Raw genomic sequence first — 20477 nt, 5'->3', positions numbered from 1 at the left:
CAGCCATTGTTATTTTGATAGGAATTGCACTGGATCTGTAGATGGCTTTGGGTAGTATGGTCATTTTAATTATATTAATCCTTCCAGTCCATGAGCATGGTATATCCTTCCATTTATTTAGGTCCTTTTCACTTCCTACAGTGTTTTATAGTTTTCAGAGTACAGGTCTTTCACTTCCTTGGTTAAATTTATTCCTAGGTATTTTATTCTTTTTGATACAATTATAAATGGTATTGCTTACTTAATTTCTCCTTCTGATCATTCATTATTAGTGTGTAGAAATGTGACAGATTTCTGTATATTAATTCTGTATCCTGCTACTGTACTGAATTCCTTTATTATTTCTATTAATTTGGGGTGGATTCTTTAGGGTTTTCTATATATAGTATTGTGTCATCTGTAAATAGTGAGTTTTATTTCTTTCCAATATGGGTGCCTTTATTTCTTTTTCTTGTCTACTGTGGCTAGCACTTCCAATACTATATTGTATAGTAGTGGTGAGAGTGGGCATCCTGATCTTGTTCCTGATCTTAGAGGAAAAACTTTCATGTTTTTACCATTGAGTATGATGTTAGTTGTGTGCTTGTCTATATATATATATATATATATATATATATATATAGAGAGAGAGAGAGAGAGAGAGAGAGAGGGGGGGGGGAGAGAGTCTTGATCAAGTTAAGCTGCATCTATACCCACTTTGTTAAGAGGTTTTTTAAAATCATAAATGGGTGTTGAATTCTATGAAATGTTTTTTCAGCATTTATTGATATCATCATGATTTTATCCTTGGTTTTGCTGATGTGATGAATCACAGTACTAGTTTTGTGGATGTTGAACCTCTCTTGCATCCCTGCTATAAATCCCACTTGATCATTGTGCACATTCCTTTAAATACTGTTAAATTTGTTTTTTGTTGTTGTTGATAATTTGGCATCTATGTTCATCAGAGATATTGGCCTGTAATTCTCTTTTTTAGTGTCTTTGTCTGATTTTGGTATAAGGGTTATGCTGGCTTGTAGAATGAGTTTAGAAGTATTCCTTCCTCTTCACTTTTTTGGAATAGTTTGAGAAGGATAGGTACTAATTCTTCTTTAAGTGATTGATAGAATTCACTTGTGGCCCTAACCAGTTTGGCCCAGTGGATAGAGCCTGCGGACTGAAAGGTCCCAGGTTCGATTCCAGTCAAGGGCATGTACCTTGGTTGTGGGCACATCCCCAGTGGGGGGTGTGCAGGAAGCAGCTGATCGATGTTTCTCTCTCACCGATGTTTCTAACTCTCTATCCCTCTCCCTTCCTCTCTTAAAAAAAAAAAATCAATAAAATATATATATATATATATATATATATATATATATATATATATATATATATATAAAAAGAATTCACTTGTGGAATCATCTTATCCTGGGCTTTTGTTTGTTGGGAGTTTTCTTTATTAAATGTTTGTTTTATTGCTAGTAATTGGTCTGTTCAGATTCTCTGTTTCTTCCTGGTTTAGTATTGGAAGGTAGTATTTCTTCTAATTTGTTGGCATATAATTGTTCATAGTATTCTTTAATGATCCTTTGTATTTCTGTGATGTTGACTGTAAAATATGCAAAAAAGAAAAGGCCACAACCAGAAATACAGGAAGGAAAAATTTTTCATTTCTGATTTTATTTCTTATTTTATTTATTTGTATTCTTTTTTTTTTTTTTTTTTTTGCTTAATGAGTATTGCTAGGCTTGCCAATTTTATTTATCCTTTCAAAGAACCAGCCCTTATTTTCATGAATCTACTGTTTTTTCTATTTCCACTTTGATCTTTATTATTTCCTTCCTTCTACTTACTTTGGGTTTTGTTTGTTCCTCATTTTCTAGTTTCTTCATGTGCAAATTAAGATATTTTATGTGGGATTTTTCCTCCTTCTTGAGGTAGGCCTGTATAGCTAGAAACTTTCCTGTAGTAAGTGCTTTTGCTACATCCCATAAATTTTGTAAGGTTGTATTTTCATTTTCATTTGTCTCAAGGTAGTGTTTGATTTCCTTCCTGACTTCCTCTTTGACCCACTGGTTGTTTAGAAGCATTTGGTTTAATCTCCATGTATTTATGATTTTTTCAGTTTTCTTCCAGTAGTGGATTTCTAGTTTCGTGCCATTGTAGTTAGAAAATATGTTGATATAATATCAATCTTCTCTCATTAACTGAGGCTTGTTTTGTGGCCTTGTAGGTATGTGATCTATCCTGGAAAATGGTCCATGGGTAATCTACAATTTGGGGGTGAAATGCTCTTAAATGTCTATCAAATCAAACTGGCCTAATGTGGAATTTATGGCCATTATTTCTATATTAAGTTTCTGTCTGAATGATCTATCCACTGAGGTTAGTGTAATATTAAAGTCGCCAACCACTAAAGTATTACTGTTAATTTATGTCCGTTAACATTTGCTTTATATTCTTGGGTGCTTCTATGTTGGGTGCATAGGTATTTACAATTGTTATATCCTCTTCTTGGGTTGACCCCTTTAAAATTATGTAATGTCCTTCTTGGTTTCCTTTTACATTCTTTGTTTTGAAGTTTATTTTGCCTGATGTGAGTATTGAGACCCCAGCTTTCTTTTTGTTTCTATTTGCATGGAATATATTTTTCTATCCCTTCACTGTCAGTCTGTATGTGTTTTTCAATCTAACATGAGTATATTGCAAGCAGCGTATAGACAGGTTGATTTCTTGTCCATTCTGCCACCCTATGTCTTTCGATTGGAGCGTTTAGTCCATTTATACATAGAGTAATTATTGATGAGCATGTGCCTGTTGACATGTGTTTTTTTTGTTTTTTGTTTTGGTTGTTTTGTTCTTTGCTGCTCCTTTCTTCTTCTTCTTGATCTCTTTCCTTTTAATTTGTTGGTTTTCTTTTTGGTTTATGGCTACCATGAGGTTCATATCTATCTATCTATCTGTATATGTGTGTGTGCGTGTGTAGATAGATCAGTCTATTTTAAGCTGATAAGCATTTAAGTTCAATCATATTCTGAAAGCACTATATTTTTGCTCCCCAGTTCTGTTTTTAATATCATGTTTTCTATCTTTTTGTTTAGTGTAGCCCCTGATTATTTATAGTAGTTATAGTTAATTTTGCTACTACTGTCTTTTAACCTTCATATTAGTTTTTTAAGTGGTGGATTCACTGAGATTATTTATATTTGCCTTTACCAGTGAAAATTTTTTCTTTCCTGTATTTATTTCTGGTTGTGGCCTTTTCTTTTTTTGCATAAAGAAAAAACCCTTTAACATCTCTTATAAGGCCATTTTACTGGTTATGAACTCCTTTAGTTTTTCTTGTTTAGGAAAATCTTTATCTTTTATCTCTCCTTCAACTCTGAATGATAACCTTGTTAGATATAGTACTCTAGGTTATAGATTCTTTTTTAGTTTATTTTTCAATTACAGTTTATTTTGAATAGTATTCTGTATTAATTTCAGCATAGTAGTTGGATACATTCCTTTCTTTCAGCACTTTAAATATCTCCATCACTACCTTCTGGCATGTAAAGTTGCTTGTGAGAAATCAGCTGATAACCTTATGGGGTTTCCCTTATATGTGATTTGATGTTTCCTTCCTGGTGCCTTTAAGAGTGTCTCTCATTTTTAACTTTTACCTTGTATAATTACAATATGTCTTGATGTGGGTCTCTTTGGAACTCTCTTTGCTTCCTGGACCTGGATATTTGTTTCCTTTGCTAAATTAAGATAGTTTTCAAACATTATTTCTTCAAATATTCTCTCTGCCCCTTTCTCTCTTTCTTTTCCATCTGGACTCCCTATAATGCAAATGTTAAGATGTTTGATATTATCTCAAAGATCTCTTATATTATCCTCATTAAAATTTTTTTTTCATTTTGCTTTTCTGATGGGATGATTTCTTCCATTCTGTCTTCCAGGTAGCTAATCCATTATTCTGTATTAACTAATCTTCTGTCAATTCCTTCTGTATTCTTCATCTCTGATTGCTTCTCTATTACATTTTCTCTCTCTTCGTTGGGGTGCTGAGTTCCTCTACTGCATGACCAGGTTCATTGAGCTTTCTTATGACCATTTCTTTGAATTATTTATCAGGCAAATTACTTATATCCATTTCATTGGTTGTTTTTTTCTGGAGATTTTTCTTATTATTTCATTTGGGTCAAATTCTTCTGTTTCTCCATTTTGTTTGACTTACTGTGTTTGTTCCTATGAGTTGGATAGAATAACTATCCATCCCAGTCTTGAAAGAGTGGTCTCTGTGTAGACCAGGGGTTGCATAGTTTCGGCAGTCCCATTGTATTCAGAGCAGGCATGTGAGGTGCCTTGGGTGTCTCCTGGCCTGAGAAATCAGTTCCAAGTGGAGCCAGTCTGCTGTGTGTGCTTCCTTGCCCTTCTAATCTGGGTGAGGCTACCTGATGTAGATGGGACGGCTAGGTACCTTCTTGGTGTGCCCTGTTGCTCTATCTGTGATCAGAACAGAGTCAGGGCCTGGGTGGGGCTGCTTTTCATGCTTGTGTCTTAATGCCCCGCCAGTTCTGCCCTGTCTCTGAGGGGGCAGGTATGGTGTATGCACAGCTGCACTTTGCTTGTTCTGCTCCCTCTCAAGGCAGTGCCGCTCCTGTGCTCAGCTGTGCCAGCAGCCCTGTGTGCATGTCCGATTGCTTTAATTGTCCACCCTTAGAGCAGGGTCTGGGCGGGACTACTCTGCAAGCCTGTTTCTCAATGACCTAATGACTCTGCATGAAAGGCTGCCCTACCCAGAGAAAAAGCATACAGCAGGACCTTACTCACTGCCTGGGGCAGCTCTGTGTATGGGCACTGCAAAGTTTTGCCACGTCTTTGTGGACAGGGCGAATCCCTTGTGTGTGCAGCCCAGTGGGTGTAAAAAGCAGCATCCTGCTGTACCCACTGGATCAATCTCCTGGTGGAGGAGCCAACTTTGTATGCATACCATGGTGCCTTCCTCTTTCTGCTGGGGCCTGCAGGTCAGCCAGAGAACCTGGGTGGAGCTCTTAGAGAACCTTTTACTATCAGTTGGTTTATAACCTGTGAATAGTATCTATTGAATCAATTGCTTTCCACTGCTTAAGATGAGGATATTGGCATGCTTACACACCCTGTACACCTTTTCTCCCCCTAATTTGGTAAAACTGCATTATTTCTACACTGGCATGGTGTATAATGTATGTTCCATTTTATAACCATAATTCTCCCACAAAGGGAGGCTTGGTTATATTTTTCTGACATTTATACAGCAAAGCTAAAAAAGAATATTATAAGGAACACTTGTATAACGATTACCTAGATCTCATCATTAACCTTTTACTATACCTTTTTATCACATTTCTCCACCCATCAAGCTATCGTGTGTATTTCAAAGTGAGATGAAGACATCTGTACACTTCCCCCTGAATATGTCAGCGTGCATCTCATTAGCTAGTGCTCAACATTTATTTACTATGTTCTTTTTCTGATATAAAATTGATACAATGAAATGCATAATTTAAAAAAATGTTCAATTCTCACCACCCTTTTACTGAATTTTTCTGTTGATATCTTGGCTGGTAGATGTGTCTTCTTTGTTCTCTTCAATATGAACTCCTGGGACATGTAATCCCTGAACTGTGCATGTTTGAATGCATCCGCCCTTTAATTTTATGCCTGAGTGCCAGTGAGTGAGTTTAAAACTCCCGAGTCTTAGTCTTTTCCCTGGAGGATTTTGGGGACATTGTTCTCCTGGAATACTGCTGTAGAGAAGTTTTCTGACCTATTTGCCCTTTACACAGGTGATGGGAATTCGGTTGTTGGTTTGTATGCTTGGTGACTTTTGCCTGGATCCCCTCAGAATTCTTGCAGTCTAGCTTAGTGCTTCCTCAACTTTAACGAAGGTGTGAACAACTTGTGGGTCTTCTTAAAATGCAGATTCTGAGTCAGGAGGGCTGGAGTAGGGCCTGAGATCCTGAATCTCTAAGGAGCTGGTCTGTGGACAGTGGGGAAGAAGGCAGTCTGTTGACAGACTGTTCGAATGTACTGGAATCTGATTGCTCCATGGTGTCTGGGGAGGCTGCCAGGCAGCCCGTGCCCTCCACTAACATGGTTCCAAGTAAAGTGGGACTGCTGCACTCAGCATGTGGAGAAGAGTGTGTTCGGTCCCCTTTGCCTCCAGCTCCGTGTACCTCCCCTCACTGCCCAGGTCTCATGGATACAAGCAGCCCTTCATGTACACTGGGAATTGGGACTGAAAGGTGTTTGCCAGTTTCACCAAAAACAGAGTTTGTTTCTAGTTGTGTCACAGAGGAAAGGGGACTAGCGACTTCTTTTGAAGTAAGAGCAGTATTTTGGCTTAGGAAGAGTAGAGGAGGCCTGGACAGCTGGAAGAACACAGGGTTTGAGGTCAGACATTCCTAGGTTTGGATCCAGCCGTCGTCTTACAGGTGTGTGACCTTGAGCAAGTTCATTAACATCTCTAGGCCCCCACGTGTTCCTGTTTAAAAAGCAGAGGTGATAAAACCTCTTTCACCGATTGCTATGAGGATTAAAGGGGAAAGAGTTTAAGGCACCTCACACAATAAATGATGTTTTCCTTCCTTCCCCGGGCCCAGCTGGCTTAAAAGCTTAAGCGCATCCCTAATGACAATGGGCAAAGTTTATTTTTGCGTTCAGAAGGCCCCCAATGCCTTCTGCACAAAGGGGTTGTTCACTTTATTTCATTTCCTCCATGAATATGGATGTGCCAGGCATTGTCAAAGCTGGAACAGGGAGAGTCACAGTTTCCATCCTCCTTGAAGTTTTAGTCTTTGTTTTTTAAATCTTCAAGCTAAGCCATAGCATTTTCTAGATAACACGACACAGTGTGGTGGCAGGTAAAAAGGCTCTGATCTCCTCAAGGAGCTGGGAGGGGCTGCGGTGCTCATGGCCCTTAGCCTTCCAGGGGACATATGTAACAGCTGGGTGAGTCCACATGCAGGGTGGACATGGGCAGTTACCCTAAAAAGGAATTGGTCCTAAGCCTTATTTATTTTAAAAGAGGCAAATTACAAAGTTAAGAACTGTACCTAAATTGCTGGGTTTAATGTAGTGGGCAAGTTAACCAAGAGGGGTTGCACAATATAAGGCCTCTGGGACTTAAAATGAGCATTTGCTATCCTTATTAGAGTAAATTAGGAAGCGGGATATTTCTAAAGTACTAAAAAGCAGGCAGTTTAAACATTTCTAGGGTTCTTGTTTAATCTACTCATTTGCTTAAGAATTTGTTTCCTTGATGATAATAAGATGGGCAGCCTCAGTCTAGCTCAGTTTTCTCAAGTGCCATCCTGGGATCCATCTGAGGAGCTGGCTAAGCACGCAGATTCCTAGGGCCCAACCTGGACCAGCTGAATCCACACCTAGGAATGGGCTCAGGGACCTGCATGTTCTTAACCAGAATCCCCAGCATGCCTGGCAAGTGCCCAGTGATGGAAATGATCAGACTTATCATCTAGAAATGTAGGGAATATCCATTATGTTCTACGTTTGGGGGGAAAGACCCCCAGGAAACAGGACCAAAAGTTTCCAAACAACATCGAGAAAAGAATGCTTAGAAAACAGGGAAACAGTGACCTCATGAGGAATCCAGAAGGATCTATATGATCTTATGTCTCAAATACTAAGAAAGGGGAAGAAGGGAATTCAACATCAAGTGCGGGTCTGTTTGGCAACATTCTACATAAAATCCGGCAGGAAAATGAATTAGAGAAACTATACAGGAAGCGGCACCAAGCTCATCTGCCCCAAATCTCCTCCTGCCTGGGGGAGTCTGTCTGGCCTGGAGCTGTGCGACTCAGTCTCCTGATTCCCAGCAGCTGGTCACATGACCCAGCTTGGGCCCAGGCAAATATAAAATGCCCCTTCTCAAAGTATAAGGGGTTTTGTGTTTTGTTCAGCATGAAAGAAAGTTACAATTGAAAAAAAGAGGCAAGTGAAGCCCTGAAGCTTCAGCAATTTGCCCAGCTGACTCGGAAGAGGCAGACCTATGACCTATGATGGTAATTCACTCCATTGCTGAAGGCCTTCTCCTTCCCAGCCAGAGCGAGGGTGGGAGGCCCAACTAGCAGCTAGCCCCTGGCTGAGGACAGGCATCAGCTTCTCACCTTCCCAAATGAAATCAAACCACAGTGCCAGGTGGAAAATCAACTCACAGTCCAATTCCGTCACCTTCCCCGTGCCTGTGCTGAATGAGGGCCTGCCCGTGTGCCACGGGCACTACCACGAGATCAGCCGCCTAAGCCTCCTAATTGGTTTTGCAGTGACTTCAGAAAAACCAGGGAAAATGCGTTTTCATTCTTTTTAATCCAGCAGCACGGACCACAGAACAATGCTAGCCCAAGCCGAACCTCTTAATGAGAAGCCGCTTACCTGATTTGATTCCTTTAATGGGGTAAGTAGCATGAGCGAGAAAGTTGGGGTCGCTGAACATATCTTCCTCATACACAACAAAGCGCAGAAATGCCAGGTTTGGATCATAAATTTCAAATGTCACCTTCTCCTGCGTTGAAGCCCAAACAGGGCTTAGGCCATTGTCATCTGGAAGGTGATCAAAGCTTATTAAAGACGCCATTCGTCCTGCCCCCTCCTGGGAAAACCATCTTTACATGCATCGGCTGGGCTTTGAATCTCCTTAGCAACTGTGTAAATATGCATCTAAGACAGTGGTCAGCAAACTGCGGGTGGCTCGTGAGCCACGGTTTGCCGCTCTGTTGACTAATGAGTTTGCCAATCACTGATCTAAGAAAATAGGAATAATCTTTTTTCCAGTAGCAATCGTGGTAAAGCGGTTGTCACAGGCCTGAGTAAGGCGGGGGAGACCCCTTTATACAGCTCCCATCTCAACTCCCCAGGATGCGGAAGGGAGGCCGCAGCAGAGAAGGAATGGTGGGCACGGAAGAGCTGAGGGGGTGGGTCAGGCCGTCTGAAGAGGTAGAGCCAGCGTGGGTCTGTGGTTGTCAGGGGAGAACCTGCCACCCTCCACAAACACCAGTTTCACTGATTAGCGTGTGAGCTGCCAGTGAGCCACCTTTCACCAGGAGCAGTGACCCCAGCCTGCCAGTTCACGGTGTCTTCCTGGATAAAGTAGAAGAACAAGCATTCCTAGGTCTCCCTGCCCTCTGTGGGAAAAGATCCCCCGGGTTAGGCTGCAGCCTGTGGGTCAGGCATCACATCCTCTGTGTCTCTGCTCCTGTCTTGGGCTAAGGAGATGAAGCGGGTGGGGCTGTGGCACAGAGCGAGGGCCCTGCTGCCTGCGTTAGGGGCAGAGCATCACAGCAAGGGGTACAATCCGACTAATCACGTGGTCCCGTTTCCCCTCCCCAAGCTGAACCACAGTGAGCAAAAGGGACGAAGGAAAAGACACGGCCAAACAACGTGCCTTACAACCCCCCCAACATGTGACTCAACTCGCTTGAAGTTTAAGAGAAGGATGTACCCAGGCGACTTACTCACAACCGTCGTCTTAAACTTGTTGTTGTCATATTCGGCTCCACATATTTCCACCTCCACAAAGGGACATGCGATACTTCGTCCGAGCTTGGGGAGATGGCGAGCCCCGAGAACCTAGGAGACCAAAGGTAAGTACTGGGATTCTCCCAGACCCACCCTGGGAAGAGATAACAAGTTCTGCGTGGGTGGGCTGGCAGGGAGCTAGGTGGATTCTAGGGTCAGACCACATGAGTTCAAACCAGCCTCCATTTCTTCATTGGAGAAGTCCTGACAACCTTGTCAAGTGGATCCCACCACTGTTTCCTTCTCGTGGATGAGAAAATGGGGGTGGATTCCTACAGCTGTGAGGACAGGGGTGGGGAACCTTTTCTCTGCCAAGGGCCATTTGGGTATTTATAACACCATTTGTGAGCCTTACAAAATTATCACCTTAAAAATTAGCCTGCTATATTTGATCAAACATTTAATTAACCACCCCTAATGCCTTGGCAGGGCCTGATGTTCCCCACCCCTGTGTTAAGCTGAGCTAGGAGCAGGGCGCCCAGGCCATCAGAATCAACAGGAGGACCTCACCTGAGCACAAAAACGCATCCGCCCATGCCCAGGTGCGCACCCACAGGGAGAGCTCCCAGGAAAGGATGGGGGAGTGTGTGTGATTTTCTTTTAAAGGCCTTTGGTTGCAAAAGCTTCATTTTTTCCCCTCCTTAATCTTATGAGAAATGCAACTTTTTTTCTACCTTGCATAAAGAGGAAAAACAAAAATTCTCATAAAGAGACCATACATTCTCTGAAAGTTGAATGAATTTTAAAAAGCTTTCACCCTTAAATATGGCCACTGTGGGGACAAACACTCCCCTCTATAAAGACCAAAGGTCCGTTTTCCTGTCGAGAATCTGTCCTCGCTGGGACCCAGGAGATACCCTCCTGAACCCTGCAAGAGCTGGATTCATACCTTAGCCCCGCAGATGACATGAGTAAGGTGTCCAACATGGATCTGAGAGGGTCTGTCTCCCTTTCTCCTCTGGGGTGCACTGTAATTTAAATCCTCAAACCATGTGATGGTTTAAACAAAATGACAGGCGTCACTTACCTTGACTGTCAAGGTCATCAGAATCTTCCTCTGGGACTCGGGCGGCATGGGGTCGTACTTCTCCGTCCTCATGCTCTCGGGTTGCAGGACGTAGCCGGTCCTCCCGTTGAGTGAAAACAAGGCCTGGTTCATCTGCATGTATTTGTCTGGGAAGGAAAGGGCACTGCTGATGGAAGTCAGGCAGGAAAAGGCTGGCCTCCTGGGCCAGGTGGTGTCAGGTGGGGAATGATTTGCTCATTTTTCCAAAAATAATTTAAGCCAGTTGTTAAGATATCTAAACTCAAAATATGGATTTTTTTAAAAATCCATGGAAAACTCATATTACTGGGAGAAAAATATGAGCTTTTTAAAAAAATTATCAGACCAGGAAACACTTTCCAAGTATGAAACATTAAAAAAAAGATAATTAAAAATATGTCTATAGAGGAAAAAATTTCCGCAAAAGTTAAGACATGCTGTGGAAAGAAAAATCCTTCTAACTCAAATGTCAAATAAATATACGGTGTCCCCCAAAAATGTATACACACTTTGAATAATTATTCATTCCAATGGGTTAAATCTGAAAAGAAACAAACATCAATTGAGCTATCAGAAAGAAAGTGTGTGTACATTTTTTGGGACACCCTGTACATATAAAGTTAACCTACTAAGAGATCTGATATGTGTGCGCTATAAATACCTACACCCCATTAGAACAGCTGGGTCAGAAGCGTGAACAGTTTGTAGAAAAGAAAAAGCAAGTGCTTCCTAAATACATGAGAAACTGCTCCTGTGACTCATAAGGGCAAAACCAATAAGGGAAGCTTCAATGACAGGTGACAGCAGTTTTCATCTATCAATCAGGTGGGCAAAGATTAGAAAGTGTGATAAAACTAAGTTGATGGAGTTATGCCAGAAGGATGTATTCAAATGCATTACCAGTTTGCAATCGCACACACAATCTCTAGGGAGGCGTGTGGCCGAGTGTCTCAGCTCAGGCACCACTGGATACAGGTGTTCAGTGGTTGTCCTCAGGGCCAGGTTGATCAAAACGCTAGTGATGTTTGACGCACCCTGCCTGCCTGAGAATTGTCTGACAGATGCAGCGCCGCATCTGTGACGCGATGCTCACAGAAGGTTACAGAAGGCAGTGCCATCTGGAATAGCAAAAGATGGGGAGTAACCTAAATGTGCCTCAGCAGGGGGCAGCTGAATAAATGATGGTTCTAGTCAGTGGGATCCTACACAGGCATAAAAGCCAGAGAGAGGACACCACTGACGAAGAGATCCCCAAAAGAGGCTTAACCAACACCTAAAGTCCAAAACACTGTAATTTATGCTACCATTTGTGTAAAGGAGTTCTGCATGCTGGTTCTCCCAGCATGTAGTCCTCAGAGATGCACCAGGAAAGGAGGAGAGCGCTGAAAAAAGTCACTGATCACCTTCATCCACTGTGCCTGGAGCTGATACAACCCCTGAGCTTTTTAATTACATGAGCTAATGCATTTCCTTTCTCTCAATCCAGACTCACTCAGTGTTGTCACTTGCATCATGGAACCTGCCAAATACAAGTGCCTAGCGTCAGGCGTGCTCATCAGCTCCCTCAATCACTCTATTCAACCGATGGCCCTCACCCTCGCATGCTGGTTGGACCTGTTCCTCAAACAAATCACATGTTCTGGACGCCACATCCCCTCGGTGGCCCCAGCAGACTGCCTGGACTGACACCACCACCATCTTAGATTTAGTGGCCACAGGAAGCCCCACTTTACCTCCAGTCTGGAAATTGAGTGCCACCATCTGGGAGCCGCACAGCCAGAGGCGGAAGGGGTCGTAGTTGGAGGAGTCCACCCTCTGTCCCTTCGGGTAAACACGGGTCAGGCCCTTCTGATTGTACTTCAGGAGCTCGATGGGTTTCTGTCTGACGACGCTGTCGGCCTTCGTCTCCACAAAGGAACGGATTTCTCGGAAGTCGGGATTTTCTGCACACAGCGACAGAGGCACGGCTTATTTTGTGTCTCCTGCATTTTCTTAGTGCAGAGGCTTACAAAAGGAAACCAGGAATCTCTGTGACAAGACGCGCACGTGCTTCTGATGCTATTGCCATAATTGGGACTGCTGTGGGCTCCTGCGCTTCGGGGAGCCTAGCTATTAAAAGTGCCGAGTGTTCCCGCAACCTTTTCATCTAGGATTACTGTAGTTTCCTTTTTGTTTAAAATTACCAGCAGCCTTGCACCAGAAAACACAGAAATGGTACAATTATAGAAAGGGGGCATGGCCTCAGGGGTCAGCACGTAGCCGATCTTAGGAGCGCTTTCTCATCAAAGGTACTGTAGATACAGATGAGTCAACAAGCCTCTTGGAGGAGGGGGCACTGAATGGGGGGGAGGGATGGGAATATGCAAACAATTCTTTGTTGGATGAAGCTTTGCTACTTCACATCCAGCTGTGGTGGGACAGCCCAGAAACCTGGGGAGTGGAGGTGCCTCCCAGCGACCATTAACTCAGGGGTTTAGTACTGGTTCTCTGGAATCACAAGTTCTTGAGATCAAAGATAGGATCTGCTCAAAGAAAGGGGGAAGAGAATGTGAATGGGATCCTTCTAAGATCAAAGAATTGGCTACTTTAGAGAATCTGGTAGAAGAGCCATTTTTTAATCCTGTGCTGGATACTAATCCCTGGAACCGGTGAATATGCAGCCTTTTATGGCAAAAGGGACTTTGCAGATATAATTAAATTAAGGAGCTTGTCATGGAGAGATTATCTTTGCCCTCAATGTTACCACAGGGTCCTTATAATAGGGAGATATTTTGACCACATAGAAGAGAAGGCCATGTGACTGAGAGGCAGATTGGAGTGGTGCAGCCACCAGAAGCTGGAAGAGACAAGGAACATACTCTTCCCTGAAGGGAGTGGCTGAAATCTTCCCACAGCCTAGAGATATTGACTTCAGATTTCTGGCCTCCAGGAGACCAGAGCATAAATATATATGTTGTTTTCAGCCACCAAGTTTGTAGTTAACTTGTTATAGAAACAGGAGGAAATGAACAACCTTCCCTCTGAGAGGGTTTTCCTCCTAAAGCTATCAGAAGGGCCTGTTACGAGCACCATGGCCCTAAGGGCTAATTCAGGAGGACGCTCTACCTAGAGCAGTGCAGAATGAGCAGGAGCCACACTCGCTGTGCCCTCTGACATGCCACCCTCAAAGAGGAAACGCGTTCCACCATGTCTGGAGGCAGTCATGGGAGACAGTACCTAAATTGTCTTTGGTCTTGCTGGTTGGTTTGCAGTAAACGACCAGGTCCGAGAGCTCGATGGCGATCGACTGGTTCTTCTCCCAGTATTTCATGTTGTTTTCCTGTTGGGGGCCAACTGTCTTAGTTTCAGAACTCAAGCCAGCACCCGCGAAATCCCATCGCCCCAGCTCACCTGGCAGGCCTTCCTCTCCTCTGCTTCCCCTTTCACTCCTCTTGGCCCTCCTGCATGCTCAGATCTTTGACATGGTTGAATATTTTCCTGGCCCCTGCCCCTCCTCTCTTCCCTTCCTCTTCCTACCGAAATTCTTGACCACATTATTTCCACCCAGGATTGGTGTCTGTCACCACACCATTCTCCTTAACCCTCTGCTCCCTGGCCTGTCCCTTCCCCTAAAACCACTGTTAGAGTTCGTCCAATTCTAGTTCTCCAAGCCCATGACTTCATGTCCTCCTGGGCTCTGTAGACCACAGCATCCTTCTTATAACTTGCTGTCCCCTGCACCCCTCTCCTCTGAGGCTGAGGAAGTGTGCACAGCCTCTTCCTGCCTCTGATTTCTCTAAAATGCCCCAGAGTTCATATCCCAGGTCCCCTGAATCACAGCAGTGACCTCCTGGCTCCTCACCCTGCAGCTCCTGTCCTCTCTCCTCTGCATTCCATCAGTTCCCTCCTCTTGGACCCTGCCCAGATCATTCCTTCTCCAGGGAGCTTTCCTGGATTACTCTAGCCAGGACTGGAAAAGGATATTGCCTTCCTCAAATCTCCCAGAGTGCTCATCATTTCACCCACACTTGGCCTTGCTCAGCCTTACACTGTCCCTTGTCCTGCATTGATGCTATTCATCACTATTGCCCACACCCTGTTTCCCCACTGAGACACGTCCCTTGGGAGCAGCACCCTGTGGGGAACAAGCATTCAGGTGGCAGGTAGTGAGGGGGGCTACTAACACAGTGTTAATGACAGGGGAAACCAATCAGAGACATGGGTTTGAAAGTGGGCCCTGCTATTTATTAGCTGGGCCAACAGGGCAAGTCATAGACACTCTCTCTCTGCACCTCAGTTTCCTCAACTTTAAGGCTAAGACGAGTACTCCACTCTTAGAGAATTAGACAAGGAGGCCTTACCACTCCTCCAGGCTTGTAGCGCCACTCAGAAATGTCCCCCAGGCAAAGGATAGAAAAAGTTCACTCTTTACACAAGCGGGTGTGGGACCTGATTTCTTCTATAAGAATGCCTTCAATTCCTAAGTGCTCACATAAATCCTGGGACCAAAGTGGACCTTGGCAATGACCGGCAAAGCCTTTTATATGAGCCCCAGCAGTGAACACATCACCAGGACAGATTAGAACGTGACTGTAACCCTCCGAAATTTGTTCTAGCTCATCTATGCATGCCTAACTTTCACCAGCCCTTTCCACACTTCCTGAATGCAAGCCATAATGGTAGGGCTAGAAGGGGTTGTTGTAGGTGGGATGGGCCAGAATAAGTGGCAAAGATGTCAGCCACATAGTTAATAGCAAAATGCCATGAGGAAAACAGAAGCCTTACTTGTTTTCGGACTTCAGGTGTTTTCTCCTGAACCTTGTATCAACTTGGCTTTGTATTCTGGGTGGTTTCACCATGGGGTGGTGAGAAGACAGAAAACCCCAGCAACAACACAGTTCACCTCTGATGACAACAGAATTGCTTTAAATGTGTGTGTGGGAGGGACATACCTATGGTGAATTATGGAACTTTGGTCTCACAAAGCACAGAGCAATGACAAGCTATGGGCTTCACTTTTTCCAACCTTAGCAGGAGACATATTAGTTTAAGATGAAATACCACTTGCTTCCTCAAAATCTTATAACAATTATTCTGAAAAATGGCAGAATTTGCCTGCCAGGCCATCTCAGAATATGAAGTCACAACCCATTGCATGGGCAGGCTTTGGAAATTCACTAACCAGATGGATCTTAGTGACTGGTCTTGTGCCATGGACTGAAGGAGCCCAGGGACTGTGTAAAATTACAGGTCCCTGATCGTGTTCTTATGGGCAGGCACGACAGTGAAGCCTCGGTGAGGAGCTCCCAGCAGTGAGCTGAGAGCTCACCTCACCTCGGTCTCCCAAAGGCAGGATGGGGCCTCCTTCCTGTTCCCGCACCAGCTCTTCTTACAGCTGGTTGTGCCCAGAGCAAGACTCCGTCAATTCCAGTGACTCCTGTTTTTTTTTAACCTTCATATACTACTATAATAAGACTTTAAAAAGCTTTTCTCATGAAATCTTAGCAGCTATAAAAACCAATTAGAGAGGAATGTTGATCAAAGAGAGGACAGCAGCCTTGAACAGCTAGGCTTAATTTCCGAAGCCTTATGCAGGAGAGGAGAGAAAGGGGCAGAGAACCTTGGAGTGAAGTCACATTTTCCTCCATGAATAGCGGTGGAGAGCTGGGATGCACCGGGTGGAGGAGGGTGCCATCGCCATGCCTATACCGCTGAGCCCCACACTCAGACCACTTTGAGGGGCGGTTTGGGTGCCTCAGAATAAAGTCTACGGAGAACAACTGCTAAGGGCTTCGTCAGTGGTGTTTTCTCCATTCTCAGCTTTAGGGGCCCAGAATCACAAATCCTAGAACATGCTTAGGAGGGTCACATGCTGGCAAATGGTGCCATTCAGTTCATGATGACAACCATTCAACCGGCAATGAGAACACACCTGGAAGAAGTTAGGGGAAAATGATCTTTCAAATGAACCTTGGTACGGTGGCACCCCCCTGTGCCTCAGAGCAGTTCTACATGGAAGGCCCGGAGGCAAATGAGATGCCCTGACCAGGAAAGATGGGAACTTGCTGACCACAGCTCATCCTAAGTATCTGGTGATGGTGTAACAAGACAAGGGAAGAATTAGGACTCATATATGAGCCAGTGACTAGACCCTGGGACAGGAAAGATGACAGGTCCTACAAGGGAGGGTGCTCTTCCTACCAGCTCTCTGTAGAAAGTCTTCTTAGTAAGAGGACATCACTTTAGGCTGTTGAAAGGGTGAGTCAAGGTGACCAGAGACTGGCCGAGTGTGAGGTCCCCCAGGGGCAAGGAAAGACCGGGCTGCTGCCGTCCTCCCAGTACACTAAAGGAGGAAGACCATCAACTATAACCAGAGGTCACAAAGGCCCAAGAGATCCTGGGAAAACTTTAAAACCAGTCCTTTGGGTCAAGACCTATCTTAGAAGCACGTGTGCATATGGGAAACCCTGAAATTTCTTCCCAGTTCTTTCACAGGAAAGAGCAGACGGCACCTTACACCTCCCCATGCCCTCCTGGTGTGACAACAATGTGGTGACTAAATACCATCATGAGCTGAGCACTTGATGTACGTCAGGCACCAGCCTAGCACTTCTCACGCTTCATCTCATTTCACCTTTGGCTCCTCATTTTGCAAACAAGGAAACAGGCCCAGAGAAGTTTAGTGACTTGCCCAGGGACCAGCCCTGCCTAGAACTACCCCTCCTGCTCTTACCCAGGACCCTTCTCAAACCACGTCCAGCCCAACACTAAGCTCCGGTGAATGACCCTATAAAGTCCACGCCCATCTAGAGTGGAAGTTCCTCCACAACACAAACTTCTGGAGGGAAAGAATGGGTCCTGTCGATGACATTTTCCCAGGGCCACTGCAGGCCCAGGGAGGTGAGCTCGGGGCATGCTTGCTGTCGGAGGGATCCCGCCGGCTTTGAACAACGTTTAGAGACAAGAAAACACTCAAAATAAGGAAGGCAAAACTCTCTTGTCAAGCTATGGCCCCAAACATCAAGAGTCGCTGCGCACACTCTGACTTCTGAAGGTCTGCACTAGCCCCAGCTTCCAGGGGACCTCCAACATCCCTTCCTCTTCAAAATGATTGGCGCTCCTATTATCCGAACCCACCCCATCGCCTCCCTGAATTCTGTGTGGCCCCCGGGCCCGCACCTCCTGCTGCCGAGACCCACCCACATCTCAGCAGAGCACACCAGGCCCACCTGGGCCCAGCTGAGCCAAGGGCCTACCTTGGTGTCGATCTTCCAGGTGATCTGCCGGATGCTCTGAAACCACTCGAAGAGCTCCTCCACCCGGTCCGTGGCGAACTCCACCGGGGGGTCACCCTGCTTCTTGGGCTCCAGGATAAAGACAAAAGGCTTCTGGTTTTTCCCGTGTGGGGCTTTCACTTGGTGAGAGAATAACACAAGCCCTGGTCAGCCTGTTAGAGAGCCACGAAGACCAGCCTGCACGCTGCCCGAGCCACGTCTGTCACGAGCCCAAATGGCACTGCGTGGGCAGTGCCGACGGGGACGTGGGCTTTGTGCCAGGCAGTGTCTGCACTCCACACGTCACTGCGCAAGCTGTGCAGCAGCCTGAGCTGTGTTCTCCCAAGCCCTGGTGCCTAGGAAGGTGAACACAGTTGGAAACGGGGTCTTTGAAGATGTACTTAAGGATCTCAGGATGAGGCCATCCTGGAGTCATCCAAGAGCCAGTGTCCTTGTCAGAGAAAGAAGAGGGAAACTTGAGACACGGACACAGGGATGGCGGCCACTAAAGACAGAGGCAGAGACTGGAGTGATGCAGCCACAAGCCAAGGGACCCCGGGGGTGGCCAGCAGCCACCAGGAGGTGGGAGGGAGGCATGGAACAGATTCTCTCTGCAGAAAAATTGTTTTCTAGGTAAGAAAATGAAGGCCACGAGAGGGTAAGTATCTGCCAAGTAACATTAGTCACTAAGATCTCTGGGCTTGTATATGCTAGGCAATGTTCTAAGCAGATTACACACACTGTATCTCATTCAATCTTTATCACGGCCTTCTGGGGTAATACTCTTGTCACACCCATTTTACAGGAGAGGAAACAGAGACACACTGAGGGGAAGTGACACATGGAGGGTCGCACAGCTAGTCACGGCAAAGCTGAGGCTCGAGTCAGACCCGGCTCCGAGGCTCCTATTCGTAACCACTCAGCCACGTGCCTGTGCCCTGCAAACACGGGGCAGACGATACACAAATCAACACAAGTGAGTCTCAGCTCAGCCATGAACTTGCTGGGGACCTCGGGCAGGGATTGTGGTCACTTAGGGGCTTGGTTTTCTCACCTGTTAACTGGAACCAAGAATCCCTCTCTTACCTACCCTATCAGGTGTTGTCAAGAAAAAAACAAACAGGTAATAAGTGGAGAAAGCAAAGAGCTGACCCTAGAAGCAGAAAGTTCCTGGCATTATTGTTATCTGAGGCTTGGGACCCTGCTCAGGCCTCCCCAGCAAAAACACTGGTAGGAATAGGCCCAGGCTAACGCCTGGATGGACTGCACGGAGCTGTGGAAACACGGCTGCTCGGAGAGGAGCGCTGTGTGGGCTTCTGGCCCAGGGTGTTCTCACTGCCTTCCGTCCCTTCGTGCGGAAGCTGCTGCATCCCCACCTAAAAGCGGGCCTGGTCAGGCCCAGATGGATGTCTCGGAGGAGGAGACTATCACTGGTACCGTTGGATGTGCCTGTGTGCGTGGTCTGTGCATTCACATCTCCCCTTGCACCAGACTCCAAGGTGGGCCGGCCAAGGTTTCCCCATGTCCAGCTGAGCAGCCAGCAAGTGGAGGTTCAGAGAGAAGTGACAGATCCAGGGTCTCATAGCAACTGAGAGGCTGAGCTGGGCTTACAACCGGACACTCCTAACTCCATGCTCCATCACAGCCAGGCCAACAGCCCAGCTCCTCTTAAAATAGCGTGGGAAACCCCAGCAGATCTCTGGAATGATGATGTTTGGAATAACAACATTAAACATTCATCTAGCACTTACTCTGCACCAGACCCCATGTTAGCACTTTACAGTTATTAACAGCAGGCATGACACTGCAATCAGCAACCAGCCTGGCCCAATACTCAACTTGAGCATCCAAGTCAAGGCTAGAAGGACCCAGCGAGAGCCGCCACCCTTCGGGGGGTGGTTCTGAGGCCAGATTGGAGGATTTGGGTGGGAATCCAGGCTAAGACCATGTGTGAACGTACCAACGTTATAGGTGTTGAGATCCAATATTCCTTTGCAAAGAGACCCTAAGGGATTGTCTTCAATAATCTGTGAAGAAATAAGACATAACTCACGTTAGCCTTAACAGGTATAAACACAAAAGACAACCCGTTTCCAAAGCACACCGTTTAGCAGAGACACTGCCGGTGGAACTGTTTAAAATGCCTTTTCATTACAGGATACGTCCAGGGGGAGAGAGCTAACTAATGAAGCATTTTACTGATAGGGACTCAGCAGTGAGCAGGTGCCAGCAGGTTCGGCGATTCATTTTCCAATCTGTAAAAATGTGCCTTGTGAATTCTAGAACAGGTTTTGAAGCATTTCCATAGATCTGATTTCAAAAACATCCCAGGCCCTTTATTCTGACATTATTATGAAATGGGACTATCTGGTTTCCTAAAGCACAACGCAAGAACCTTCTGTGACTCTCCATGTCCTATGGGAGCAACATCCACGCTCTGTCATCTGACTTTAGCAGGCGTCCTCAAACTACGGCCCACGGGCCACATGCGGCCCTCCAAGGACATTTATCCGGCCCACCCGGTGCCGCTGCCTGTCCTGCTTAGCAGCCGACTCGTCCCGGGCCCGCGGTGCGCATAGGAATTTGTTCATAGTTTTTTTTTTAAACTATAGTCCGGCCCTCCAACGGTCTGAGGGACA

The 20477-nt window shown here is 45.5% G+C and overlaps 1 protein-coding gene and 1 long non-coding RNA gene across 3 annotated transcripts in view; one reads left to right on the top strand and one right to left on the bottom strand.

Annotated features, from left to right (window-relative positions):
• LOC308236394 overlaps positions 1-12734 on the top strand; it is a 52159-nt gene extending 39425 nt beyond the window's left edge. Inside the window, exons 4-6 of the long non-coding RNA XR_013959275.1 lie at positions 8338-8419; positions 9353-9605; positions 12072-12734. This is a non-coding gene — a long non-coding RNA (uncharacterized lncRNA). The remainder of the gene's footprint in view (positions 1-8337; positions 8420-9352; positions 9606-12071) is intronic.
• PLCG2 (phospholipase C gamma 2) overlaps positions 1-20477 on the bottom strand; it is a 141631-nt gene that overhangs the window by 17801 nt on the left and 103353 nt on the right. For both annotated transcript variants that reach the window (XM_080646056.1, XM_080646055.1), the window contains exons 24-30: positions 19799-19865; positions 17821-17978; positions 13802-13904; positions 12319-12528; positions 10568-10713; positions 9477-9591; positions 8398-8565 (exon numbers count right to left, since the gene is read on the bottom strand). In XM_080646056.1, the coding sequence (XP_080502182.1) occupies positions 8398-8565; positions 9477-9591; positions 10568-10713; positions 12319-12528; positions 13802-13904; positions 17821-17978; positions 19799-19865 (967 nt within the window). The remainder of the gene's footprint in view (positions 1-8397; positions 8566-9476; positions 9592-10567; positions 10714-12318; positions 12529-13801; positions 13905-17820; positions 17979-19798; positions 19866-20477) is intronic.

The sequence above is a fragment of the Plecotus auritus genome (genome assembly GCF_963455305.1).
Source record: "Plecotus auritus genome assembly, chromosome: 10".
Taxonomy (NCBI): domain Eukaryota; kingdom Metazoa; phylum Chordata; class Mammalia; order Chiroptera; family Vespertilionidae; genus Plecotus; species Plecotus auritus.
Note: the sequence above shows the minus strand (reverse complement) of the source record. Positions and strands in the feature narration are given on the sequence as shown.